Source organism: Neophocaena asiaeorientalis, unplaced genomic scaffold (assembly GCF_003031525.2).
Source record: "Neophocaena asiaeorientalis asiaeorientalis breed wild unplaced genomic scaffold, Neophocaena_asiaeorientalis_V1.1 scaffold30, whole genome shotgun sequence".
NCBI classification, from domain to species: domain Eukaryota; kingdom Metazoa; phylum Chordata; class Mammalia; order Artiodactyla; family Phocoenidae; genus Neophocaena; species Neophocaena asiaeorientalis.
In genome coordinates, this window is record NW_020174923.1 from 14,423,829 (window position 1) to 14,451,672 (window position 27,844).

At 58.4% G+C, this 27,844-nt stretch overlaps 1 protein-coding gene across 1 annotated transcript; it reads left to right on the forward strand.

Moving 5' to 3' along the window:
- Positions 1–1,056: 1,056 nt before the first annotated feature.
- SCN4A (sodium voltage-gated channel alpha subunit 4) lies at positions 1,057–27,634 on the forward strand. Its single transcript, XM_024761087.1, has 24 exons — positions 1,057–1,329; positions 1,419–1,537; positions 1,665–1,754; positions 2,041–2,169; positions 2,639–2,730; positions 4,710–4,970; positions 5,769–5,832; positions 6,085–6,226; positions 7,024–7,233; positions 7,860–8,013; positions 9,829–10,067; positions 11,865–12,038; positions 12,909–13,265; positions 17,812–18,303; positions 19,966–20,098; positions 20,789–20,943; positions 21,429–21,602; positions 21,699–21,821; positions 23,099–23,377; positions 23,667–23,720; positions 23,928–24,065; positions 24,623–24,727; positions 25,335–25,605; positions 26,409–27,634. Exons 1-24 carry the CDS (start codon positions 1,057–1,059, stop codon positions 27,632–27,634), a joined length of 5,454 nt encoding a protein of 1,817 aa, XP_024616855.1.
- Positions 27,635–27,844: the final 210 nt, after the last annotated feature.

Here is a 27,844-nt window from a genome sequence, read left to right on the forward strand (position 1 = left end):
TCTCCAGGACCTTTCCTGTGTGTCCTTCTCTTCCACGTTAGCATCCTCAGGCTCTCCTGACATGACCCCCCCACACACACACCCTGCATTTTCCCACTCCAGCTCCCCCTGCCTGCCCATGGGTTAGGTCCCATGGGTCCTGGGGGAGGGAGCTGGTGGGATCCTTGGCAGTGCCCGGGAACCTTCCTTCTTCCCTCTCCCCGACCAACATCACACCTCCCCAAAGCTCAGGACAGGGCACTCCACATTCCCACATCTTCCTTTTCTCTTCCCTCCAGGCCAGATACGGTGAGTACAGGCAGGTGTACCACATTCTTCTTTCTCATGCCCCTGGCAGACATCACTAATCAATCACAGCAGTCTTTTTGCACTGAGTCTGGCTGCAATCTTTTTTTTTTTTTTTTTTTTTTTTTTTTTTTTTTTTTTCAGGCTGCAATCTTGATAGTCTGCCCACATCTCCAATGCAGCCAATAGCAGCTGATCCAAGTCAGCCGTCAAGATGTAATCCATTTGCCATTCCTGCTTTAGGCTGACCCCATCAGGCCTCTCACCTCGGCCCATCCTCAATCCACCCTCACATTTCACATCTGATTCCTTTCTGCCTCACTGCTGGATAGAGGTCACATGGGCATAGCCAGCTGTGGTTTTCTCTGTCCCCATAGGCTGAAGCCACACAGTCCCCAGAACTTGGGACCAGGAGGCGGTTGAAGGCACTGGGGCATTGGCCCCAAGTCTCGAAGGCGGAAGAGGATCTGGTTGGCTTGCTGTCAGTCCAGAGTGCAGCCGAGCCCTTGCTGGGGAGAGTGTGGTGCGGGGCTTGGGGGTGATGCTCTTGTGTCCAGCACCTGTGCAGCAGCACCTGGGCCCGGCAGGCACATCCCCCAGCCCCCAAAGGGCCTGCACGCCGACCTCCCCGCCCCGGCCCCTGGTCAGGCCGGAGGTGAGTAGCGGACAGCAGGCCCAGGGCGGGGTGGCCGCCCAGCACCCCGGGGGCTGCACGCTGCAGCCGTCCCAGCTGCCTGCCGCCCTGCTGGCCCCTGAGCCCAGGATGCGAGGATGGCCACCTCATCTCTGCCCACGGTGGTGCCTCTGGGCCCTGAGAGCCTGCGCCCCTTCACCCGGGAGTCCCAGGCAGCCATAGAACGGCGGGTGATGGAGGAGGAGGCCCGGCAGCAGCGGAACAAGCAGATGGAGATTGAGGAGCCCGAGCAGAAGCCGTGCAGTGACCTGGAGGCTGGCAAGAGCCTGCCCCTTATCTATGGGGACCCCCCACCGGAGGTCATTGGCATCCCCCTGGAGGAACTGGATCCCTACTACAGTGACAAGAAGGTCCGGGCCTGGGAGGCTTCCCTCCACCCGTCTGTCCACTGTCAAGCTGTCTGCCTGTCCCAGGCCTCACAGCTCTCTCCCCGCCGCAGACCTTCATCGTGCTCAACAAGGGCAAGGCCATCTTCCGCTTCTCTGCCACACCTGCTCTCTACGTGCTGAGCCCCTTTAGCACCCTCAGACGCTGCGCCATCAAGGTGCTCATCCACTCATATCCTGCCCGAGTGGGGCGGACGCAGGGGCGGGGAAAGGCAGGGAGGGCTCGGGGGTGGGCGGGAGGCCCTCTTTCCACCTCCCCTCCCACCTGCTCCCTCACTTTCCTTGACTCTCCCCCCAACGCTGTTCAGCATGTTCATCATGGTCACCATCTTGACCAACTGCGTGTTCATGACCATGAGCGACCCGCCTTCCTGGTCTAAGCATGTGGAGTAAGTCTCCCCCTCCCCCGGCCCCCCGGTCCCGGGTGTGCACTCCGAGGATGCCCAGAGTGAAGCTGCTCTTGTCTTCCAGGGAGACAAACACTGTCACTGCCCCCCCCATCCACAAACACCTTAAGTCCCCGGAATGGCACACACTGTCACTCTTACCAATGTCCTCAGCCCCTGGGTGGCATATGTCACTTCTGTGCCCTCCTTCCCAGGAGGTCCATCACTGCCACCCACACCCCGGCCCCGGCGTGACATGGCTGGCCCTGGCCGGCCCTCTCCCTGCCAGGTACACCTTCACGGGGATCTACACCTTTGAGTCCCTCATCAAGATCCTGGCCCGAGGCTTTTGCATCGAAGACTTCACATTCCTCCGGGACCCCTGGAACTGGCTGGACTTCAGCGTCATCATGATGGCGTGAGCAGGGCCCCGAGGGCGTCCTGAGGCTGATGAGGGGGAGGGGAGGGGGCCAGGCCTCAGAGGGTGGACCGCAGGGCTGTGGGTCCAGCTTGCAGATAGCGGGCTGCACAGTTCTAGGAGCTGCCATTCCCGGGGTCTGGCTGGGAGTCTGTCCCGGTGCCCCTACACATAGCACATATGACCACACACAGAAGCCCTGAGCCCTAGTCCCACGGGTCCCCACCCGGGACAGCTGGGCTACCCTTGCTAACCCCACTCCTCAGCAAAGCTGCTGCGCTGTCTTCCCCACCTCTCAGGCCCCGAAAGGAAACTTGCTGTGCCTGACCTGTCCCCCCGCAACTCCACGGTAACCCCAACTACAAGGATTCCTTGGGAATCCTCCTTCTGGGCCTGGAGAACCTGTGACTTCTGCCCTACCGCCCACCCCCGGCTCTGACACAGCCCTCGCCCCAACCTCCCCACCCAGGTACCTGACGGAGTTTGTGGACTTGGGCAACATCTCGGCCCTGAGAACCTTCCGGGTGCTGCGGGCCCTGAAAACCATCACAGTCATCCCAGGTACTGGGGAGGAGCGGGGACCCTCTGCCCAGGCCATCAGGCCTCCCCCCTCACCCAGGCCTGGAACCCGGCACTCAAGTTCTGTGACTCAGGGTCACAGCCCTCCCAGGTGGTGTAGGACCCACACCAAAGCCTGGACACAGAGGGGCCCCTGTGGCCAGAGAGGAGAAGGGGCCCCGGGTGGGAGGATGAGTTTTAAGAGGCAGCATAGCAAGGTGGTTAGAGCACAGATTCTGGAGCCTGGGTTCAATTCCCACCTCCACCACTTCCTAATTTTGACCTTGGGTAAGTGGCTTCCCTGTCTGCCTCAATTTCCGTATCTGTGAAATGTGGATAATAACAGGACCACTCATCCGGTTGTTATGAGAATTCAAAGCCTTGATAGCAATAAGGTGCTTAGAACAATGCCTGACACAGGGTATGTGTATTCAATAAAATAAACAGACTGGGCAGAGCAGAGACCTCCCCCTGAGAGAGACACAGAGAATCAGTGATAGAAAGTCCCAGCCCTGTGGGCTCAATAATGAACACCCCACATACCCACTGAGCAATCAGGCCAGGGCAATTCCAAAGTAATGCATCAAGAAGCATGAAATAACTAGAATCTGGATCATCCGGACCCTCAAAAAAGCATGTGGAGAAACTGGAGAAGGTTCATTAAAGGAGAGAAAGATGATCTGAAAAGGCATGGAGAACAGACTCTGGGAGGAGGGGAAATTGTGAAGTCATAGTGCTAGAAAATACGTTAGTTCTCCTCTAGTCCAAAGCCCTCGTGAATTGCAGTTGAGGAAGGAGGGACCCCGGGAGGGAAGAGCTTACTGAAGGCCACACGGCACGTTGGCCCCTGAGTCAAGGCCACAATACCTTCCCTCGGTGCCATGCTTCCAGCATCCTCAGAGCTCAGAGGGCTTTTATAAGGAGGCTGCTGAGCATCTGTTTTCATACCAGGATAAGAAAAAGAAATAAACTCATACTGAAGCAAGAGACACACTGATTAGGCCCAAAGAAGAAGTTATGGTTCTTCTATAAACGATGGAATCTGAGCCTGGAATTCCATACGATTTGGCTATGCCTTTGACAGTCCAGAGGAGTGGAATGCGATATTGCAAAGTCAGCCTAGAGCTTCTCAGAGTGAACCCTGCTGTTCTTTGGGTGTTAACAGTCACTAAAAGAGAAAGGGGGCTTCCCTGGTGGCGCAGTGGTTGAGAACCCACCTGCCAATGCAGGGGACACGAGTTCGTGCCCTGGTCCGGGAAGATCCCACATGCCACGGAGCAACGAAGCCCGTGCGCCACAACTACTGAGCCTGCACTCTACAGTCTGCGAGCCACAACTACTGAAGCCCGCGCACCTAGAGCCCGTGCTCCGCAACAAGAGAAGCTGCCGCCGTGAGAAGGCCGCAGCCCGCGCGTAGCAGCGAAGACCCAATGGAGCCAAAAATAAATAAATTTATTAAAGAAAAAAAAAGAGAGAGAGAAAGGGTTCTGTGTCAAATAAGGTGAAACGTGGCATTAAAGTTTTTGTTCCTGTAGGACTTTTCTGAGCCTTTGATAGGCTAATCTACACAAGGACCCTCCAAGAGGGCGCTCCAGAGCTCAGCCTTCCCCAAACGTGATTGAACCCCTTTTGTTAAGGGCACAGCTTGCGAGATGAGCGTTCTAAGGAACACACTTCAGGAGTGCTGACTTAGCGACATGTATTAAGCTCCACTGTGTGACTGGGTGTCGCTCCCCGAGTTGGGGCAACACACTGTGAAGTCTTCGTAGTCCCTTGTCTAGTGGCTGAGATTCGGTGGCCATTCAAGGCTCCAGATGGAGGTTGTAACCAGAGAAGGATGGGGCTAATTTGGGAAGGCTTTGGGCAAGCAGTGCCCCAAGTAAGTCAGGGCTTGAAGGAGGTGGAGTAGGCAGAGGCCTGGAGGGGCTGAGTGGGTGAGTTACCCCCTGCCCTGCCCCAACTCTCACCCTCCCTGTGATCAGGGCTGAAGACCATTGTGGGAGCCCTGATCCAGTCGGTGAAAAAGCTGTCAGATGTGATGATACTCACCGTCTTCTGCCTGAGTGTCTTTGCCCTGGTGGGGCTGCAGCTCTTCATGGGAAACCTGCGGCAGAAGTGTGTGCGCTGGCCCCCGCCCTTCAATGACACCAACACCACGTGGTACGGCAACGACACCTGGGATGGCCAGGAGAGCTGGGCCAGCAACTCTACCTTTGACTGGGATGCCTACATCAATGACGAAGGTAAGAACGGAGGGTCGGGAGGCCAGTGGGGTCTTTCCCAGCCCCGATGGCAGCCTCTTGTGAGACAAAGAGCATGGAGAAGACCTGAGTGTCAATCCATCACTTACCAGCTGGGGTAACCTCTGACAAGTCACTTCATCTCCTCCTCCCTCAGAATCTTTACCTATAAGATGGAGACAACAATACCTTTCTCAAAGGGTTTGTGTGACAACAAATGCCAAATTGCTTTGAAAATCCTAAAACTTTGGCTATAAAAAACAGCAGTGCATAGTCCCTAACCTACGTACTCCTTGTTCTCCATCACACCACATACTCGCACCCTGGCAGGGCCACCACCAGGCCCCCGCATCCTATTCACATCCCCAGACTTCATAGCCTCACACGCACCAGGCAACATTCTCACAAAGCCACTATTACTTCACACTGTGCCTCCTGGCAGCTGAGAAAGTGGTACCCCTTCTTCAACCTGGCATCCTGGATTCTAGCCGCATCCCCCGCTTCAGTTGAGGGTCCTGCACAGGCACATGGTAGCCCCATCTACACACATGCATGTCCCCCACCCCGTATCCCTCTGTGCCCCTGCGGCACCCCACACTAGGCACTGAGCTGACAGCAAAATGTATCTACCCAGAGACCTTGGAACTTGGAGCTGCCCTTAAAGGAGAGAGAAGGGGCACCCAGAGAGCATCCATTTGGTGCGTGTGGTCCACACAGATGTGTCCACAGGTGCACAGTGGGTACTGTGCCCACAGTGTCCATGTGGTGACATGTTTCCTTTGTGGCCTCTGACTCCCAAAGGGAACTTCTATTTCCTGGAAGGCTCCAATGACGCCCTGCTCTGTGGGAACAGCAGCGACGCTGGGTGAGTGACACTGGTGGGGGGGTGGGAGGGTGGAGGGCAGATGTCCCAGGGTTGTCAGAAGATGGGGGATGATTAGGGATGAGAACCTGGGGTGGATGGAAACCTAAAGAAAATTCATGGGCATGGGGGGAACACTTTCCATTTTGGGGGATGCAGACAAGACAGAAGGATAGTTTTCTCTTGGGATCCCCCATCTATCTCCCAGCTGGAGCTCTCCTTTCTCCCTAAAGCCAGCCCCCATCCTATCCCCAGGCGCTGCCCTGAGGGTTATGAGTGCATCAAGGCCGGACGGAACCCCAACTATGGCTACACCAGCTATGACACCTTCAGCTGGGCCTTCCTGGCTCTCTTCCGCCTCATGACACAGGACTATTGGGAGAACCTCTTCCAGCTGGTACAGCGGCCCCCCGCCCTGCCCCTCAGCCCCATGGCTGCCTCCCTCCATCTCCACGGCCTCCTCCAGGCTTGGTGGGGCCCCTAACAAGGCTGTCCCCTCCGTGGTACCCCCTAAATGCCCCTACATACGGGTTCTCAGAGCCCTCTGACGCTAGGTACGTGCCCAGATCTGAGCCTCAGCCCCTTCTTCCTTTTCCTCATTTGCCTTAAGAGCTGAGATCTGAGCCGGGCACAGACTCCCAGGCCTCACAGTAACCAGTAGGGCAGCTTAGACTCCAACTCTGCCCATACACAATTATTTACCTTCCACTGTTTGCAGGTGGGCAGGTTGGGTCTGGAGCAACAGTGCCTGCTGGTTCCTGGTGATGTTTCTAACATGATGATGTTAATAATAATATTTAGTAATAATAATAATAATAATAATAGCTACTATTTGCTGAGCTCTTACTAGATGCCAGGCACTATGGGAAAGCTAGGACTCAAGCTGATCCCAAAGCCCACGTTCACCAATTTTTAGCCTGGTTCTCTGATCTCAAGATGTCTGGCTGAGGTCCTCTGGGCTTTCTGAGCCAGGAGACCAGGAAGGTCTGGGTCCTGAGTATATATTTTGAAGCACCCCAGGATGTGGCTTAGCCTGCCAAGGGTGGCTATACCTTGCCTCAAAAGCCCTCAAACTGCCTGGCTCTGTGAAGGACCCTCTCTGTTTATCTATCTGGGCGATGGATGTATGGAGATGGGTGTGGGTGAAAGCAGGCGGGTGCCATGTGACGCTTTCTCTCCCTCCCCCACTCCCAGACCCTTCGAGCAGCGGGCAAGACCTACATGATCTTCTTCGTGGTCATCATTTTCCTGGGCTCCTTCTACCTCATCAACCTGATCCTGGCGGTGGTGGCCATGGCATACGCTGAGCAGAACGAGGCCACCTTGGCCGAGAATCAGGAGAAAGAAGAAGAGTTTCAGCAGATGCTGGAGAAATTCAAAAAGCAGCAGGAAGAGCTGGGGAAGGTCTGGACTCAGGGAGAGGAGGCCAAGGACCCAGGGATCTCCCTGCCCCTCAGCCTGGGTGCTCCTGGGCAGGCTGAGGGGGGTCGGGGGAGGCATGGGGTAGGGCCTGCGAGGCAGAGGACGGGGAACAGAAGGCCCAGGCTGGAGCTTTGGTGGGGTGGGAGGCATGCAAGCAGTAGAAAGAGTATTTCTCAGCTCAGCGCCTCAGTTTCCCCATATATAACAAGGAATCTGGAGTAGTTAAACCTGACGTAGCCTTCCAGCTCAAATTCCTACGGTTTTATGATTCTTTATGGGCAGCGTACAGGTCCAGGCTGAGGGAGAGGTGGGTCCTGATGAGGCCCCAGGGAGCAGCTGTACATTTACCCATCATCTCATGAAGTGCAGGGTCAGTCAAGGCTTCAGAGAGTGAAGGGTCTTCAGGATGTGTGTCCTCAGTCACTTTGGTCCCTACCCTGTCACCCCACCACCACCGAGATTGCCGCCCCTGCCCACAGTAAGCTGGGTGCAGGCCAAAAAGAGGGGCCCCCAGCCTGAAAGACTCAGGAAGAAGCTCTGAGCGTCCATTAGTCCATCCCCATGGCTCAGCAATGGACTTTATGTCCATCACCCTTGCTGGTCCACAGGCCAAGGCCGCTCAGGCGCTGGAAGGCAGGGAGGCAGACGAGGACCCAGCCCACGGCAAAGACTGCAACGGCAGCCTGGACACATCGGCGGGGGAGAAGGGGCCCCCAAGACCCAGCTGCAGCGCAGACAGCGGCATCTCAGATGCTATGGAAGGTGAGTGCCTGGCATCCCCATACCCACCCTACTCTACCTGTCCTGTCCATCAGGCCACTTGGGCTCCCGGGGTGGGGGCCGGGAGGGCCTGGCTGGGCCCAGCTTCAGGACAGTAACTTAATATTGGCATCGAAGAAATGGCTGTGATAAATATAGTCCTGGCTTACCCTGGCCCAATTCTGGCTGCAAGGCCAGGCTGTGGCGGGAACTGGGGGCTTCCGGGAGGCCTTGGGGGCTGCCAAGGCAATGGGGAAGGACAGGATAATAATACGAACCAGGAAGGCCCAATGTTCCGGAAACTGGAGATCCTGTTCCTCAAATATCTTCTGGGTAAAAGTTAAACATCAAAGGTCCCTCTGCCCAGATAGAGTCACAGACTCCCCCAAATCCCTGTGCTGCCCCCCAGGCCTCAGTGGGACACAAGGATTAGGTAACGAGGAGAGGGTGGATAGACATACAGACGGATGGATGGATGGATGGATGGTTGGGTGGGTGGGCTGAAAGATTAATGAATGGGAAAAGACATAGGTGTGTGGATGGATGAGAGGGAGGGAGGGAGGAGGAGGAAAGGGGGAAGCAAGGGAGGGAGATGCAAGGAAATCTGACATAGAAGGGATCGGGCCCCTCCCCAGGTGTCTCGCCTTGTGCCAGGAAGGACTTGGAGGACTTTGCAAACCTCTAGAGGGCCCCATCCCAGCTGACCTTGTGTGATGGGCATCCAGGTGTCTGTGTGCCCTGCCAGAGAATGCCCCAGGGAACGCTGGGCAGGGCTGGCCGAGGAGGTCACTCAACGCCGTCCTTGCTGGGACTGTGGTGGGAAGTTTGGGGCCTCAGACACAGTTTGGGGCACCTGCAGTAGCACCCGGGTTGGGGGTAGGGGTGTTGCTGCCAGAGCAGAATCTGCAGCCTGGTTTACTAATTCTTGGGTGGGGGTGCGGCTCAGCAGCCCCCAAACTCTGGGGTGTCCCAATCACGCACTCAAACCCAGGTGTCTATGGGGTTGCCCTGGGAGTCCTCTTTCCTCATCTATGACGTGGGGGCACTAATATACTTACCTCCTCCATTTCCGGTGGTAATTAAATGAGAGCACGCCCAGGCTGAGAACCCCCATGGGCAGCAGAGGCCTGGAAGACCAGGAGGAGAAGCAGCGTCACCCATGGGCCTTATGGAGCTCCAGGGGTTTAGAGCTGGAGTGGCAAGAACAGGGGATGTTTCCAGAAAGCTACCCTGGTGGGAAAGGAAGGACTGGCTGGGGACAGTCTGGAGGGGCCGGCATACTGGCAGTGAGAGGGAGAGCCCTTGGGGGGAACCATGGTTTGCTCCTGAGTGGTGCTGGCCAGCAGCAGGTGGAACTGGGACCCAACCCCCTGCAGTGGCCTCCTGCCTCTCCCTGGGGGCCTTCGGGCCCCTCCCCAGCCGAGATCGCAGCCCTGGGCCATAGGCAGAGGATGGGAGTCACCCCATCGCGTTGGGGGGTGGGGAGCTCCAGGAAGGCAGAGCTGAAGTAGAACACTGGGAGAGAGGAGCTAGGGGTAAGGCTGCTGAGGCTGTGGCTTTTTGAGGGTCAGCTAAGAGACAGCGTGTTGGGGGGCGGGGCACTGAGGGGTGGGACCATGTGGGCGGCGTCTAGAGGGATGGATCTTGAGGGTGACCCACTGAGAGGCGGGGCTTGGAGTAGGCCTCCCTGAGGGGGCGGGGCTTGAGGTGTGATGCTCCAGGGGGCGGGGCTTGGAAGGTGGGACCAAAGACCTAGGTGGAGGAAGGAGCACGTGAGGGGGGATCCTCATCGGGTGTCTGTTTCCACCCTACTCCCAGAGCTGGAAGAGGCCCACCAGAAGTGCCCACCATGGTGGTACAAGTGTTCCCAGAAAGTGCTCATATGGAACTGCTGCACCCCGTGGATGAGGTTCAAGAACATCGTCCACTTGATCGTCATGGACCCCTTCGTGGACCTGGGCATCACCATCTGCATTGTGCTCAACACCCTCTTCATGGCCATGGAGCATTACCCCATGACGGAGCAATTTGACAGGGTGCTCAACGTGGGCAACCTGGTAGGGAGCAGACGAGGGAGAGGCTGTCCTTCTGTGCAGGACAGGAGAGGGGCCACAGGGCCCGACGGGCTGTGTGGAAATATGGGGCACGATTAGGGGGCATCAGGGGACAGGCTGGGGTTATTTTCCCAGCATATGGGTATATGGGGGCATGAGTTGATGTACCAGGGATGTACATGTGGTGATCCATGGGACGTGGAATTTGGGTTTTAGGGTACTTGGGGGCAGATAGAACGGGGATGAGGTGCTTGACCTCTTATGATCAGGATTTCAGGGGCTTTGGGGTCCAGGCCATGCCCTGGAGGCAGAGATGGGGGAGTGAGAGCACAGAGGTATGGGGGTGGCTGGATGGCAAGTCTCTCCACTTTTGGAGGTTGTTGTGGGCCTAAGAGGGACCAAGGGACCTGGAAGTGGGGGTATAGGGCCATGGGCACCCAGGCTCAAGAGGCCCCAGCTCACCCTGGAGGCCCCAGGGCATAGTCCCCCAGCCCTGAGCCCCGCTGCCCGCTGGCTGCCATTTCCCCGGCATGGCCAGGCCGGCTCCCCTCTCCAGCCCTTTCTGCCCTGCTATTGTTGACACACACTGATCCCCCTGCTTATCCCTGCCCATTAGAAGCATTATCACCTCGTTGCCAGCCCCTGTGGAGCCTGACAAAGGGAAAAAGCTGCCTCCTTCTCCAGTCCAGCCCCACCCTTCCCAATTGCCTTTGCAACCTTCCCAGGATGGCGAATGGGCAAGATGCTCCCCCTCTCCTGAGACGTGGGGAGCCCAGGAAGAGTCAGATTTGGGGCCTGGGGCAGGACGAGGACTGGGTGGGCGGCACAGGAATCAGACCCTGGACTCCCCAGCCCGCGAGGCAGGCACGTCCACCCCACGGAGATGCCCGAGGCGGCCGTGGCCAGGCCGGGCTGGAGGAGCAAGGGTGTGCTCTGGACCCGCGGTGCAGCTGCTGGGGTGTGTGTGATGGGCCCGGCCCGCCACCTGCCCACCCCCTGCCCACGCTCTGCTGCTATCTGGGCACCTGCTACGGGCAGGGACAGCTCCTGGGCGGGGCTCAGCGTGTGCCCGGGCAGGCTGTGGACCTGGGGCAGCTGGTGCCCGGCAGGAGGGGGACCGTGCCCAGGGAGCTTTTAGAGGTTCTGCAGCTCTCAGACAAGTCCAGGGCTCTGGGGGCTCAGCTCTGGCTTCTCACTGATCCTCTGCTTCATCCTCTTTGGGGCCCTGCCTTAGACTTCCAAAGCCACCAAGATTTTCTGGGTCCTGGGACCCCAGCCAACCAGGGTAGAGAGGCTGTAGGGTGTAGGGATAGGAGACCAGACTAAGCGCCCCGAGACCTGGTTTGAGACATGCTTCTATGTGGGCAGTGTGACCGGCAGCCTACTGCTGACCTCTCTGAGCCTCAATTTCTCATTTCTGGGATGAGCGCGGTATTCCTCAGAACCTCACAGAGGCTGGGATACCGATAAGGTCATAACGTGAGCGACAGCGTGCTCTGTGAGTGTTGAATATTATTATGATGGGCTGAGGCCCCAGGAAGTCACGTGACAGGCCAACAGTCACAAGGCCAGGAATGGACGGGCCCCGGTGTCTGAGTGGTTCCCACGCTGCCCTGTGGCACGGTCGTTCCGCTCCTCGCTCACTCATGTACACACACCTGTGGGCCGTGGGTACCTCTGCCTGCACCCCCAGGACTCTGTCACCCTCCCCTCGAGCCCTGGAGGTGGGAGTGGGGTTGGAGACTCCCGAGGTCCTGTGCCCCTGAGGCTCTGTGACGGGGGCTACACCCCACCCTGCAGGTCTTCACGGGCATCTTCACAGCAGAGATGGTGCTGAAGCTCATCGCCATGGACCCCTATGAGTACTTCCAGCAGGGCTGGAACATCTTCGACAGTATCATCGTCACCCTCAGCCTGGTGGAACTGGGCCTGGCCAACGTGCAGGGGCTGTCGGTGCTCCGCTCCTTCCGTCTGGTGCGTGAGGCCCTGGCACCCGGGCTGGGGAAGGGTGTGGTGAGGATGGCTGGGGGAAAGGAGGAGAAGCTGCCAGGAAGCCAGAGGGCTGGAAGTAAGGCCCCCTCTGCCCTTTGGTCACCACTCTGCCTCTTAGAACCCTTCTTACTGGAAAAAAGGAGAAAGGTGCCCTCCCCCTTATCACACAGAGCTGCTGGGGGACCAAAATGACAGCCCAGGAGCTGACATTTGGGCTTGACTCCTAAGTGACCTTGGGTGGCAGTGGGGTGGGGATTTCAACCCATATTGCAGAGCTGGAAGCTGAGGCTCAGGAAGTACATCAGTAGTGGAATTGGGACTCCGACTTAGCATCCTTTCCACTACCCCATAGGGACCTCTCATGCATCCACAGAAGTATAGAGAAGGTGAGCCACACCTCTGTGTACCTTTCACCCAGCTCCAACAGCTGTCAACATTCTATAGTTCTTGTTTTATCTGTCCCCCCAATTTTTCTGTGGGGAGTATCTTAAAGCAAATCCCGAGATTTCATTTCACTTGCAGATACTTTAGCCTGTATATTTAAGAGATAAGGACTCTTTCTTTTGATCACTCGAAGAGGATTAGGTGGTAGGATGTGAGCATTCCCATTTCATAGAGAGGTAAACTGAGGCCTTGCATCCCTCAGTGGGTGGGAGTTGAGCTGTTCAAAAGAGTTCTTTCTGGGAATTCCCTGGTGGTCCAGTGGTTAGGACTCTACACTCTCGCTGCGGAGGGCCTGGGTTCAATCCCTGGTCAGGGAACTACTCTTTCTCCTATAAGGATGGGGCTCTCTTGGGGCTGGGCCAGGGGTCCCCAGGCCTCACCGGCCCCTGCCCTCCCCCTGGCCGGCAGCTGCGGGTCTTCAAGCTGGCCAAGTCGTGGCCAACGTTGAACATGCTCATCAAGATCATTGGCAACTCGGTGGGGGCGCTGGGCAACCTGACGCTGGTGCTGGCCATCATTGTGTTCATCTTCGCCGTGGTGGGCATGCAGCTGTTCGGCAAGAGCTACAAGGAGTGCGTGTGCAAGATCGCCGCGGACTGCAGCCTGCCCCGGTGGCACATGCACGACTTCTTCCACTCCTTCCTCATCGTCTTCCGCATCCTGTGCGGGGAGTGGATCGAGACCATGTGGGACTGCATGGAGGTGGCCGGCCAGGCCATGTGCCTCACCGTCTTCCTCATGGTCATGGTCATCGGCAACCTGGTGGTGAGTGAGGTCGGCTGGGTGGCTCCCCCACGCTCGCCCAGGACATCCAAGTGTCCAACAAGGTCCATGCCTTTATTTCCTTTAAATCAGGCTGTCGCTGAAGGGCCCTCTTCCCATGAGGTTACACTGTGTGACACCGCCGATGCTTGTTTTCTACCTAACCCCAGCCCCAAATGGCAGTTTTAGATGGTTTAACTCAGTGGCTCTCAAATTTTAACCTGCTTAGGAATCACCTGGGAGTTTCTCAAAACGTAGATTCCTGGCCCCATGCCCCAGAGTCAGATGCAGCAGCTCTGAGCCGTGGCCCAGGAACCGGCATTTCTAATGAGTTCTGGGTGATGTCACTGCCTCTAGTACAGGGACCACACTGCGAGTAGTACTGTTGAGACCTAGTGTTTTGGGTAAAGTAACATGATAACTGGAGTCAGACTGACCCATGTTGCAGTCCCGGCTCCTCCGTTGTCTATGTGACCTTGAACGAATCACTGCTCTCTGGTTGGCTGAGTTCTCTAACTTCACGTGGAAGAAAAATAGTAGGCCCCTCAGGGGGTGGCCGGGAGGATTGACTGTGACCGAAGAAGGCACAGTGTGGGGTTGGTACCAGGAACTCCTGGCCCTTTTGTCCTCCTACCCTCTCACCCTCTGTTCCCAGGAACTAGGCCATGGACATTGGGAGGATCTGGAGATGGCATGGGCTGCGTCCATCCTGCCACTTTCTGTATGCGGGGCTGGTGCAGGGAAGGAGGTGCAGGGGCCCATGAGAAACGGGGTGTGAGGCCATGGCCAGCTAACCAGAATTTCTGTGGCTGGGGCCGGGGGAGGCATCTGCTCTCACCCTGCCGACTCTGCTCCTCCCCTTCTTGGGGTGGGGTCACTCCTGCGAGGAGAGCTGTGCCCAGCTGCCCCCTGTGGTGGCCAACTCTGCCCCGGGCAACAGGGGGTGGGAAGACGCACGTCCCCATGTTCCGCAAAGGCCTGTGGAATCCTTGAGCTGCTGGGTCAGCGCTTCTCAGATACGGCTGAGCTCCGGCTGGGGGCAGGGACGGACTGGCGGTGGGGGATGTCACCTTGACTGAGGAGGGGACCGTGGGAGGGGGTCCCAAGCCCCCAGGGACAGCCAGACAGCAGAACCCAGGCTGGTGGCTCCTGGGAGGGGGGTCTTAGGGAGTGGGGAGAGTGAGGGAAGATGGAGAGTGAGGGCAGATGTCCCAGCAGAACTTTGGGGCAGGATTCGGGATGGGTGCGTGGGAGCAGGCTCTCAGTAGAAGTTTGTGAGGGCAAGTTTAAGGGCCTGGAGGTGACTAAAAGGGTCTGCAGGGGGTTTCTGTCTGTGTGTGTGTAAACTCAAAAACATTTCAGGCCCCTACTTTGCCACCTGATGACTGGGAAACCTTGAGCAAGTTATTTCTCTCTGGCCTCAGTTTTTCTCAACTGGAAAATGGGGATGATGGGAGTGGTGACCTACTCCACTGGGTGGTCGTAAGGATTACATGACACATGTCAAGTGCTTAGCAAAGCACTTGGCCCAAGAGGCCAGGGGAGTCCAAATGTTACAGGCGTCGGGGGAGCAGTGGCGGATACAGTACCTATCACCAACCAGCATCACACTCCTGGTTGGGCTCTGCCACGTGCCAGTTCCTGTGCCAGGGGCTTTACGTGTATTATCCCTAATGCCCTTGACGACCCTGCACGGCAGGTAATGTTGGCTCTGTGCATCCAGGAGGCACAGCCCAGAACCACACAGCTAGTGTGAAACGGAGCCTGGACTAGAACCTGGGTCTGTGTAACTCCAATAGCAATAGCGTCGATACCAGCAGCAATGGTACCAATGATGAGGTTAGCATCAGCAGTACCAGCGATGGCAGCTTGACGGCTACTCATGTTTCTTCAGCATTCTGAGCACTTTCCTGGTATTGATCTCTTAATGCTCACCACCCCCTATGAGGGCCGTGCCGTTTTATCGAGCAAAGTCTCAGGGAGGTTGATTAGTAACCTGTGCGGGATTTGAACCCAAGCAGTCTTGCCCCAGAGTCTGGAACCACTGCAATGCACTGCCTCTGGGTGTGTGCCACCCGCACCCTCCCATCACACACACATGCACACGCGTGCACACACACACAGACACACACACCTACCCACCCTGATGCCCTTCTCCGGCCCAGCTCTGTGGCTCTCCCACTTTGCTCAGAGGAAGCGGAGTGACCAAGGGGGGCGGCACTGCCAGCTCCTTGGGCACTGTCCCTGCCCACCACCCTCCCAGGCCTCATGGAAGCAAGTGTCTGCCAGAGGGCACCGGAGCACCCCACCAGGGTGTGTGGGGACCCAGGTCCCCTGCGTCCATGGCACTCAGGCACTTCCTCGGGGCTACTGTGAAGAAGAGGAAATGACCAGGACATGGGGAACCCCCCCCTCAGAGCCCCCCAGGGGAACTTGCTGTCAGTCTCCCTTCCCTCCAACCCACCCCCCATGCCTTGCCTGAGGTAGCTATTTCTGTCCCAGGCAGGAGCCGTGTGCAAACCCTGCTGACCCAGAGAGCAGCTAATTCCCATCTCAGATGTGCTTCTGGCAACTGGACACCTCCCGCCAAAGAGGGAAAGAAAACCCAGTAAATTTGGGTGGGGGGGCAAAGGCAGAAAAGTAGCTAGAAGGCATGGCAGTGGAGACAAATACCCCCAGCACATTCTCCCAGAGAGAAGATATACAATATACTATATATATATTTTTTAAGACCACATTTTTAAAAAATTTTTATTTATTTTTATTTTTGGCTGCGTTGGGTCTTGGTTGCTGTGTGCAGGCTTTCTCTGGTTGCGGCGAGCAGGAGATACTCTTCATTGCGGTGCGTGGGCTTCTCATTGCAGTGACTTCTCTTTTTGTGGAGCACGGGCTCTAGGCATGTGGGCTTCAGCAGTTGAATGACAAAAAGACTTTGGAGGACACTGGTGAAGGCCAGACAGTGAGATGCATGGAGAAGATGGCCAAGGGTGGGAGATTCACATTACAGTCCTCCCTTGGTATCTCAGGGGCTCGGTTCCAGGACACCCTGCAGATTCCAAAATCTGAGACTACTCAAGTCCTGTAGAAAATGGTGTGGTACAGTTGGCCCTACTTCCTCATGTCCACTCATACAGCCCCACCCTGAGACCCCCAGAGTAATACCTGCCTCTGGCTGACAGGAGACAGGACCCCCACCCCAGCCAGGCTGTACCTTCCTCCTCACTGCCCTGGGGTGGGAGTAAGCTGGTGGAAGTCAGGGCCACTGCATTGTGTAGCCTCTGGGGTGTCCATGCACACTGTAGTCCAAATAAAGGATGTCCTCTGCAGTTGTACAATGATTGGAAACCGGGTTCTAGTTCTGACCGTGCTGTTTGTCCTCAGGCAAGTCACTCCACCTCTCTGGGACTCAGTTTCCTCAGTCATAAAATGCTTAGCTGGCCTCAGAGTTAATCACACTCCTCCCTGTGCCTTGCAGAGTCTTCTATTATCACACACGTAACAGCCAACAAGTTTTGAGTGCCTACTGTGTGCTCTACTTGTATTGACCTTTTAATCCTCACAACAACGTGAGGAGGTAGGTGTTGGAACCATCGCCATTGTACAGATGAGGAAACTGAGGCACAGAGCAGTGATAGGACTTGCCTCAGGACACACGGCTAGTAAACTGGGGTTCAAAGCCAAGCAGCGTGGTTTCAAAACCCGTGCACCCCAGTCTCTGCTTTGTGCATACCCACTGCATTGTATTTGTCTGATCAAGTGTCTGTCTCTAGGCGGAGGGCAAACTGAGACCTCTTGCTTCTACACACAGTGGGAGGGGCTCAATAAATGTCTGTCCACTGGAAAATAAAGTTGACAGGGGTAGACCAGTAGCCTCTGAAGTCCCTTTCAGTGGGGCTAAGAGAAGAGAACCAGGTGGAGCAGGGAACCCCAAAGGAAGAAAAGGCAGTGAACAGTGGTAGGTGAGATGCCCCTTCTACAGCAACAGGGGACATGCATCTGGGTATCGGGAGCACAGGGTCTATTAAAAGTCCCATTTAGGGCTTCCCTGGTGGCGCAGTGGTTGAGAGTCCGCCTGCTGATGCAGGGGACACAGGTTCGTGCCCTGGTCCAGGAAGATCCCACATGCCGTGGAGCGGAAGAAGAAGGCTCAAAAGATTCAGCCTACCAAGAAGTCCTGGAAGCTTGGAGACATGAGTCCATGTCTCATGTCTGTTTTTTGTTCCACATCCCCTGGCAGTGGAGGTGGAGGACAGAGTCATAGAAAGAGTCCCTGTCACCCAGTGGGCCTCCCCGAACCCTGCCTCTGCCTTGGTCAGCAGAGTCCTATCATGTGCGTAAGACTCAGTTTCCCTATCTGTAAAGTGGGCGTGACAGTAGCACTTCTCACCTTCACAAGCAGTTGTGAGGGTTCCGTAAGGTGACGTCCTCTTAACAGCCCACCATGAGGTGGGTCTGATCTGGAGACCCGAGGCCCCTCGTGCTGGCTGAAGGTGGCACCCTCAGGGGCCTAGAGGCTGAGCTCAGGCTCCCCCCACCCCCTGCTTCCCAGGTCCTGAACCTCTTCTTGGCCCTGCTGCTCAGCTCCTTCAGCGCCGACAGCCTGGCGGCCTCGGACGAGGATGGCGAGATGAACAACCTGCAGATCGCCGTCACGCGCATCAAGTGGGGTGTCGGCTTCGCCAAAGCCTTCCTCGTGGGGCTGCTGCATGGCAAGATCCTGAGCCCCAAGGTTATCATGCTCAGCCTCGGGGGGACTGGGGAAGCTGGCGAGGCCGGCGAGGCTGGGGAAAGTGTCTCAGAAGATGAGAAGAAGGAGCTACCGCCCGAGGAGGATGAAAACAAGGACCTCAAGAAGGACAATCATATCCTGAACCACATGGGCCTGGCTGACGGCCCTCCCCCCAGCATTGAGCTGGACCACCTCAACTTCATCAACAACCCCTACCTGACCATCCACGTGCCCATCGCCTCCGAGGAGTCTGACCTGGAGATGCCCACAGAGGAGGAAACGGACACCTTCTCGGAGCCTGAGGATGGCAAGGTGAGCCTGTCGCAGAGCCTGGATCGAGGGATCGGGAGTCAGACAGACATGACTCTACATTTTTGTGTGACCTTGAACATGACACAAATCCTCTCCAAGCCTCAGTTTCTCCATCTATAAAATGGGGTAATGGTACCTACCTTGTGGTATTACTGTGAGCATTAGATGAGATGCTGTGTGCAAAGCACGGTCAGCTCTCTGTGAACGGTGACTGTTATTACCATTAATACAATTATTATGGCATGCCCTGCCTGTCCTACTACCCTAGGCCATTCCCTTCACCCCTGCCCCACAACTCCACCTGGGTCCCCTCTCCCCAGCAGGTGGCGCTCTGAGACAGCATGTTCTCACCTGAGGCACCCTAGCTCCAGGGCCGGAATCCAAGAGGCCTCTCTTAAACCCCCTCTGGGTTTGAAGCTCCTGCCAAGTCCTTGCCATTATCATCTGTTTCTGTTTAGACCCCACCTGGAGGGCTGGTCCCAACCTCCGAGTGTGGGCCAAAGTGCCAGGTCTGAGCTGAGGAGAGGGGTCAGGGGCCCAGTAGGGTTGGGTTCAAGGGGAACAGAGAGCCGGGAGCTGGAGCCGCTACACCCCCTCTCCCCCATGCAGGGGCCCTGCTGCTGGGTTGAGGTTCCCCTCCCCTGCGAGGGTCGGGGAGGCCCTGGTGGTCGCCCCCAGAAGCTCAGGCTGAGCCCCCTCGCCCACCCTGCAGCTCGGGCGGGGCCCCCTGCCCGTCCCAACCCTATCGGCGAGGGCCCTGCTGGCACCGGAGCCTGAATAAACTTTGCCCTGAAAGCTCTTGACTCCTTGTTTCCCCCAAATACGTGGCACACTGACTTACCAGGGAGCTGAGCGCCTGCCAAGCTATAAATACCCAGGGAAATGTGGCAGTAACTTCGCTATGAGGAGAGCGGGTGGAGGAGGGCTGGACAGCAGCCAGGGCCAAGGCTCTGGGGACTCTCACGGGGAAGCAAGTGCGGCTCCCGGGGGGCTGTGAGAGTTGGGGTGCACGGGCAGGGCAAGTGGCTCATTGGGTGTCGTGCCCAACCTAACGCCCGGTGCCTCGGTTTCCCTTTCTGTCGACTGGGCACAAGGCCCTCCCTGGTTTTCTGGCCACTGTCCTGACAGCCGCCCCCTGCCCCTCCAGGTTACCCTCTCCATCTTCCTCTTCAAGGGCCTCACCCCCAGCCATGAAGGGGGCCCCTTGAGGAGTGGAGGCTGGGGGCAGGAGGCCGGCCTAGATGCAGCACCGGGAGGAGGTGGGAGAGGCCTGGCCAGGCTGGAGCACCAGCCGTCCCACCCGACCCACTCCCAGTTAGGTTCCCTTGGCCCCAGGCTGGAGCTTTGGCTGCAGAAAAATTTCCATCCTTTTTGGATTTCTCAGCCAAACAGACCCCGAGGATAGGAAGGCTCGGACTTTGCTCCATGCTCATCCCCTTCCTTCCCCAGGCCTCATCCCTGTCCCACTCCAAGGGCAGGACCAAGGCCTGTCGTTCTTCTGCATAGGCCCCAGTGGTGGCTGCATAATCCAGGGCTGAATGAATGAATGAATGAGTCTGCTCCACCCTCTCTTTCCCTTCTCCCTTCTGGTCTCCCATCTTGACCTCCCCCGCCCCACCTTGTGGGAGGGCCCGGGGTCACGTGACCCTGTGGCCTCTGCAGAAGCCGCTGCAGCCCCTCGACGGAAACTCCTCCGTCTGCAGCACTGCCGACTACAAGCCCCCCGAGGAGGACCCCGAGGAACAGGCCGAGGAGAGCCCTGAGGGGGAGCAGCCTGAGGAGTGCTTCACCGAGGGTGAGGGCCAGCCCGCGTGTGTGACCCCACCTCTCCTGGGTGCCTCCCCCAGCCCGGCAGACCCCGTAAGGGGCCCAAGGCCGGCAGCAGCCCCAGCCCATTGCCCCCTTGGGGACATCTCGGGGACACACGCATCACCAAAAGCAGGCAGGGCCTTCTTCCTCTGATGCTCTCCTGCCCTGCCCTGAGGCACCCCAGGAGAATAGAATGCTGGGAAGGGGTGTCAGAGCTGGGGATGCCTCCCAGTCCCTGAGCCTCTGACCCCTGCAGTGTCGACGGTAGGTGACAGTAGCATCAGCCCGAGGGCTGCTGTGCAGAATCCCCACAGAGCCCCGAGAGTGGCCGGCACCGCACGAAGCAGGTGCTCAGCTGTGGCTGCTCTAAGACTGTCCTCCTCCTCAGCTTCGTCCGCCAGAGAGAGGCCTGCCTCGCCCCTCGGGAACATTTTTGCCCGGAGGGCCTGGGCTGTGGCAGAGTGAAGGCTGCCTGGGCGAGGTGGGGGAGGATGGGGACAGCCTGACGGCTGTACAACCTGTGCTGGCTGCCTGCACCCCTGTGCTCTGGAATGTCTCTGCATGCGGTTGTGTGTGTGTAGGGGGTGGGGGCGGATCCTGGGAAGGTGGCGGGACTGTGCCTCCTAAGGTGGCCCCCAGGCCCGTGACCGGTGCCCCTGCCGCCGTCCCTCCCCAGCCTGTGTGCAGCGCTTTCCCTGCCTCTACGTGGACATCTCCCAGGGCCGAGGGAAGATGTGGTGGACCCTGCGCAGGGCCTGCTTCAAGATCGTTGAGCACAACTGGTTTGAGACCTTCATCGTCTTCATGATCCTGCTCAGCAGTGGAGCCTTGGTAGGCGCTGCCCTGGGGACCGGGCACTGGGCAGAGGCAGGGGCCAGACCTGGGCAGCCCCGAACCCAGAGAATCCTAAAGAACTCACCAGTGCTTCCAGGATGTGTTGTGGACTGTGTTAATTTTCTTAAAGAGACAGATGGGCTCTGAATCCCTGTGCATCCTTAGCTGACAGGTCCCAGCCGGGGATCAGGTGGGGAAGGCCTTGGGAATTGGGGGTTGGGAGGGCAGGATGTGTCAAGGTGAACCCCTCGACAGACCAGTGAGGGTTACTGTTATTAGGCCTGGGGAAGGGGAGCTGAGGGGCTTCTCCCCACCGGGAACTCACTGGCTCACCCGCATGAGGGGCACGGGGAGTCTGCCCCCGCCTGGCCCCGGTGCCAGAACCCTGGGAACCAGCAGCCTTAGGCAGGTAGGTAGCAGGACGTGGCTGCTGCCCTGGCCTCCTTTGGGCCCTGACCACCCCGCCCTGCTGGTGCCCCCAGGCCTTCGAGGACATCTACATCGAGCAGCGGAGAGTCATCCGGACCATCCTGGAATACGCAGACAAGGTCTTCACCTACATCTTCATCATGGAGATGCTGCTCAAGTGGGTGGCCTATGGCTTCAAGGTGTACTTCACCAACGCCTGGTGCTGGCTCGACTTCCTCATCGTGGATGTGAGTCTGCCCCACCCCCGGCCCCGCAGTCAGATCCCAGGTGGTCCTTGTGGCTGAGGCCCTGCTCTCCCTGACCACCCTCCGCTCCCATTACAGGTCTCCATCATCAGCCTGGTGGCCAACTGGCTGGGCTACTCGGAGCTGGGACCCATCAAATCCCTGCGGACACTCAGGGCTCTGCGTCCCCTGAGGGCACTGTCTCGATTCGAGGGCATGAGGGTGGGTGCCAAGGGGGACTCTGAGTAGGGCTAAGGACTGGGGGAGCAGCCGCAGCTTGGAAGGGGGCTGGGGGTGTCTGTACTCCGGCCACCAGCAGGGGTCCAGGTCTGGAGGTCCCCAGGCATCCTCCCACACCAGCCCAAGTGCCCATTCCCGCCCTCAGCCCCCTCCTTCGCTCATCTCTTCCACCACTGGGGGCAGCAGAGGCTGTAGCAGCTCCCAGGAGGGGCCTGAGGGCACCGAGGCAGGAGGAGAGGAAGGAAAGCAGGTCTGTGGGTTTATAGGTGTCCCTCCCCAGCCTCAGACTGGGGCCCCCCAGGACTCCAAGCCTGCCCACCCTTCCCTCAGGCCCTTGAGGGCGGAAGTGACAGGTAAATACAGGGTTTGGGCAAGACCAATGGGACTTCCCCAGGCAAGGGGCGGGGGTGGGGGGTTGGGGTGTCTGTTAGGAGCAAAACCCACGCTAGAGGGACGAACTTCCATGAAGCAGCTGATTGCAGGTCAGCGGTGCACAGAGCCTGGGGCTCCCTCCTGGTCATGCAGGAGGCCAGCCAGCACCGGGCCGTCCTACCCCTGGAGCCGGGGCCCCTCCCCACCAGAGTGAAAGTGACCAGGCAGCTGGTTGGTGCCCCAGCCAGGAGTGGAGCTCCCCTGGGCATCACCGGGCTTGCGCCACCCACTTTGTCTGGAGGTCATGGAACGGTTTCTCCTTGAAAACAGATAATTCTCAGCTTCAGTTCAGCCTGAAATCATGAGGTCGGCCTGGGTGGCCACCGCTGGCAGTACACAGGAGTCCAGTCCCAAGGGTCCTGCTGCTTCAAAGACTCTGTTGGCTTCTTTTCTGGGTCTGTGTCTCTAATCCTGTGAGAAGATGAGCAGGGGAACAGGTCACGGGGACTGAGTTTCCTATGGGGGCCAAGGAAAGAGTGTTTGTCTCCTACCCGGTGACCCGTGGCCGGGCTGCTTCCAGAGAAGCCCAGCCTCCACTCTGGGCTGATGGCTCCAGCCAAGCGGAGAGCCCTCTTCAGTCACCAGGCCGGCAACCCACTACCCCTACTCCTTGCTTACCATCCCCCCGCCCCCAAGTAAAGCCCAGCAGACTTCTCCCCCAGGCCTGGCTCAGATGGGCCCTCCTCCAGGAAGCCTTCCCTGCGCAACAAGGCCCAACTGTGCCTGGTCCCCTGGTTACTGTGGGTGGGAACCCTCTCCCAGAGGAGACTGGGTGTCCCCGCCTGCCTGGGAGAGGATCTGGACGTGACCCCCTCCCTGGCCCCCAGGTGGTGGTGAATGCCCTCCTGGGCGCCATCCCCTCCATCATGAACGTGCTGCTTGTCTGCCTGATCTTCTGGCTCATCTTCAGCATCATGGGCGTCAACCTGTTTGCCGGCAAGTTCTACTACTGCGTGAACACCACCACCGCCGGGAGGTTCGCCATCTCCGAGGTCAACAACAAGTCCGAGTGCGAGAGCCTGATGCACACGGGCCAGGTCCGCTGGCTCAACGTCAAGGTCAACTACGACAACGTGGGTCTGGGCTACCTCTCCCTCCTGCAGGTGGTGAGTGTGACCCGCTGCCCCTGCCCGAGGCTGGGATGGAGGTGCCCCCGCATTCTCATTGTACCTGAGTGCCCTGCCGCCCCTTGTTAGGGGGCCGCCCACCCTGCTTCTAGGGCTGTGGGACCCAGAGGTAGTGTCTATACCTCTCCGGTCTCCATTGGATGCCTCCCCAGGGGAGCTCAGGGCAGGCAGCCTCTGGGGAGGACCAGGCAGGGTCAGGGAGGGAAACTCAAGGATGATGGAAGCAGGGGGCAGCCCCCTCCCCTCACACCCAACCACACTCTCTCAGGCCACCTTCAAGGGCTGGATGGACATCATGTATGCAGCCGTGGACTCCCGGGAGGTGAGTGGGGGTCCTCGAGATGTGGCTGGTGAGTGAGCCAGGGGAGAGGACTCAGATCCATCCCCACCCCATGCTGCCTCCTCAGGAGCCCCCGAGACCCCACAGCCTGGGGGTGGATGGGCCCACGGTGAGATGGGGAACAGGGAGCAGGCAGCATGTGCCCCCAGCCCACCCAGCCCAGCCCAGCCCATCCTGTGGCCCCTGCAGAAGGAGGAACAGCCCCAGTACGAGGTGAACATCTACATGTACCTCTATTTCGTCATCTTCATCATCTTCGGCTCCTTCTTCACCCTCAACCTCTTCATTGGCGTCATCATCGACAACTTCAACCAGCAGAAGAAGAAGATAAGTATCCAGCCCGACCTTCCCCGGGCCCTCCCCTCCCCGGGCTCCCTCCTCCCTCCGTCCGTCCACTCCTTCCTTCATATGTTCACAAATGCTGCCTCTGCACCTGCTGTGCTCTCGCTGGCTGGCAGCATGATTCAGCAAGGCTGGGTTCACATCCCACCAGACGACCTTGGACGAGTGAGATGTGGCCACCTCGAACCTTGGTTTCCTTATGTACAGAGTGAGGTTTGTGCCGCCTGCCATGCCGGCTCATTCTGAGGACCCCACGAGACATTGATGGAAGGTGGCCCAAAGCGGGCAGTGAGGCTGCGCTGACCCCTTGCCTCTGTCGGTCACCCAGTCCCCTCCCCTCCCTTCTCTGGGCCCCTGAGTCCCCCTTCCCCTGCCTCCCTCGACCCCCATCTCTGGCTGCTCCAGGCAGGTCCCACCAGCTCCCCTGCTGGGGTGCGGGTGGCTTTAAGGGTGGTGCCTGAGAAGGTGAGAAGGGGGAGGTCCTGGAAAGTGAGAAGGAGGACACCCCCCACCGCAACCTTACGGGCCCCATCCCACTATACTTTGGAGGGAAAGACCTCTTCATGACGGAGGAACAGAAGAAATACTATAACGCCATGAAGAAGCTTGGCTCCAAGAAGCCTCAGAAGCCAATTCCCCGGCCCCAGGTACCAGCCTTCGGGGCCCCTCCCCCTGCAGCCTGTATGAGGCTCCTGCCTAAGGGGGCCACGGCGGGCAGGGGGCAAAATGCAGCCTGCGCTCTGCCCACCAGGCTATGTCCCTGGCATGAGGCTGGGTCCACCTGCCGGGAGGGGCGCCGGGAGGGGCGCCAGCAGCTGCCTGATGAACTCCAGTCATTGGTTTACCCTTTGCCTGGGCCTGCACAGCTCCCCAGTGTCCAGTCAGCTCTTCAGCTGGTGGCCTCTGGGGCAAGGGCCCCTGGAACGGGGAGGAAGAGGATGTCCAGAAAGCCCCCCAGTGAGCACTGACTTCAGGAGAAGGATGAGGGGCTGCTGGGGGACCTTGACGGGAGGAAGGGTCCCAGAGTGAGGAAGGATGCCCGCGGACCCCACAGATTGGCCTGTTCTGATGGGGGGGTCTCGCCGCCCCTGCCCTGGCCGACTCTGCCACAAGACCTGACACCTCCTCTCTCTCTGTCTCTCTCCCTGTCATGCTGTCGTGTCCTCCTGCATCTTCTGCCGGTCCACGTCCTGCCCTGACCACTGCCCCCCACACCCCTCGGCGTGCATCCCCGCGCTCGCATCCCTGCTGCAGAACAAGATCCAGGGCATGGTGTACGACTTGGTGACGCAGCAGGCATTCGACATCACGATTATGATCCTCATCTGCCTCAACATGGTCACCATGATGGTGGAGACGGATGACCAGAGCCAGCTCAAAGTGGACATCCTCTACAACGTCAACATGGTCTTCATCATCATCTTCACGGGCGAGTGCACGCTCAAGATGTTGGCCCTGCGCCAGTACTACTTCACCATCGGCTGGAACATCTTCGACTTTGTGGTCGTCATCCTGTCCATTGTGGGTGAGCAGGGCCGGGCTGGGCTGAGTCATTCAGGGAGGCCCGGCGCTCCCATCCTCGTGTGCACACACAGACCTGCTCACGCACCTGCCGTGCTCACACTCACACATACACACACGCGTGTGCACCTGGTGTCTACACTTAATGCGCAAAAGCACGTACAGTGGGCTCCCAGGCAACCTGTCACCTTCACGTGCATGACCACACCTGAGAAACATTTACTTGTCCAGTGGTGCCCGTGTGCTTCGAGAAAAACATAAGAGGGTTCCAGTGTCCTTCACACAGGAGAGCTGTGTGTCATTGTGATAGTAACTAGCTATCGTTTATCAATCATATACTATTTGCCTGACACTGTGCTACGCACGTCACAGGCATTAGCTCACTGATTGTTCCCAACAAATGGCCTGAGGCTGGTACTGTTGTCACCTCCATTTTACAGGCGAGGAAACTGAGTCACAAACCAATTAGGTGACATGCCTGAAGTCACACACCCAGAGCTGTCCTCCCCCGCCCTCTCATCCATGGCATCTGCAAACAGCCTTAGCGATAGGCCTACCATCGTTTGCTTTGACACGTCCCACCTCCATGCAGCTGTGTCAGGGCAAAGATGGAGCCCAGGCCCCAAGACCCCTGGGAGAGCCTAATGGGTCAGGCCATTCGGGCTGCGCTCTGAGCGGTGAGCTTCTACTGCTCCTTTCTGGGGAAGAGCCCAGCGGGCTGGGCCCCCCTGAGCCGCGCATGCCCCCTGCTCCCCGACCCAGCCGCCCACCCTGAGGGCAGCAGTCCTCACCGCTTCCTCCCTGCAGGCCTCGCACTCTCTGACCTGATCCAGAAATACTTCGTGTCACCCACGCTGTTCCGTGTCATCCGCCTGGCACGGATCGGGCGCGTCCTACGGCTGATCCGAGGGGCCAAGGGCATCAGGACGCTGCTCTTTGCTCTCATGATGTCACTGCCCGCCCTCTTCAACATCGGCCTCCTCCTCTTCCTGGTCATGTTCATCTACTCCATCTTCGGCATGTCCAACTTCGCTTACGTCAAGAAGGAGTCGGGCATCGACGACATGTTTAACTTCGAGACCTTCGGCAACAGTATCATCTGCCTCTTTGAGATCACCACGTCAGCCGGCTGGGACGGGCTTCTCAGCCCCATCCTCAACAGCGGGCCCCCCGACTGTGACCCCGCGCTGGAGAACCCGGGCACCAGCGTCAGGGGCGACTGCGGCAACCCCTCCATCGGCATCTGCTTCTTCTGCAGCTACATCATCATCTCCTTCCTCATCGTGGTCAACATGTACATCGCCATCATCCTGGAGAACTTCAACGTGGCCACGGAGGAGAGCAGCGAGCCTCTCGGGGAGGATGACTTCGAGATGTTCTACGAGACGTGGGAGAAGTTTGACCCCGACGCCACGCAGTTCATCGACTACAGCCGCCTCTCCGACTTCGTGGACACCCTGCAGGAGCCGCTGAGGCTCGCCAAGCCCAACAAGATCAAGCTCATCACACTGGACCTGCCCATGGTGCCAGGGGACAAGATCCACTGCCTGGACATCCTCTTTGCCCTGACCAAAGAGGTCCTGGGAGACTCTGGGGAGATGGATGCCCTCAAGGAGACCATGGAGGAGAAGTTCATGGCTGCCAACCCATCCAAGGTCTCCTACGAGCCCATCACAACCACCCTCAAGAGGAAGCACGAGGAAGTGTGCGCTGTCAAGATCCAGAGGGCCTACCGCCGGCACCTGCTGCAGCGCTCCGTGAAGCAGGCTTCCTACATGTACCGCCACCGTCGGGACAGCAGCAGGGACGCAGCACCCGAGAAGGAGGGGCTGATTGCTGACACCATGAGCAAGATGTATGGCCCTGAGAACGGGAACAGCGGTTTGCAGAGCAAGGGGGAGTGGAGGGGCTCGACATGGGACCCCAGACCTGCCCTGGGGCTCCTGTCCATCAGACCCACAGACACAGCCCTCCCTCCCGCCCCACCCCCGGGGCAGACGGTGCGCCCAGGGGTCAAAGAGTCTCTTGTCTAGCAGGTGGCGGTGAGGTGGCACAGCCCCAAAGCTCCCCCGTGGCGCCTGCCCCTGAGGGAGCTAGGGCTTTGCGTCTGGGACTGATCCAGCTCCCTGTCGGGGACAGGATTTGGCCGTGCTGGGCTGTCAGCCAGGCCATGGCAAGCGGGAATTGTACCTGAAGTCTCCACTCTGAGCCCGAGGCTGCTGCCTCCGTGATTTCACCTTCAA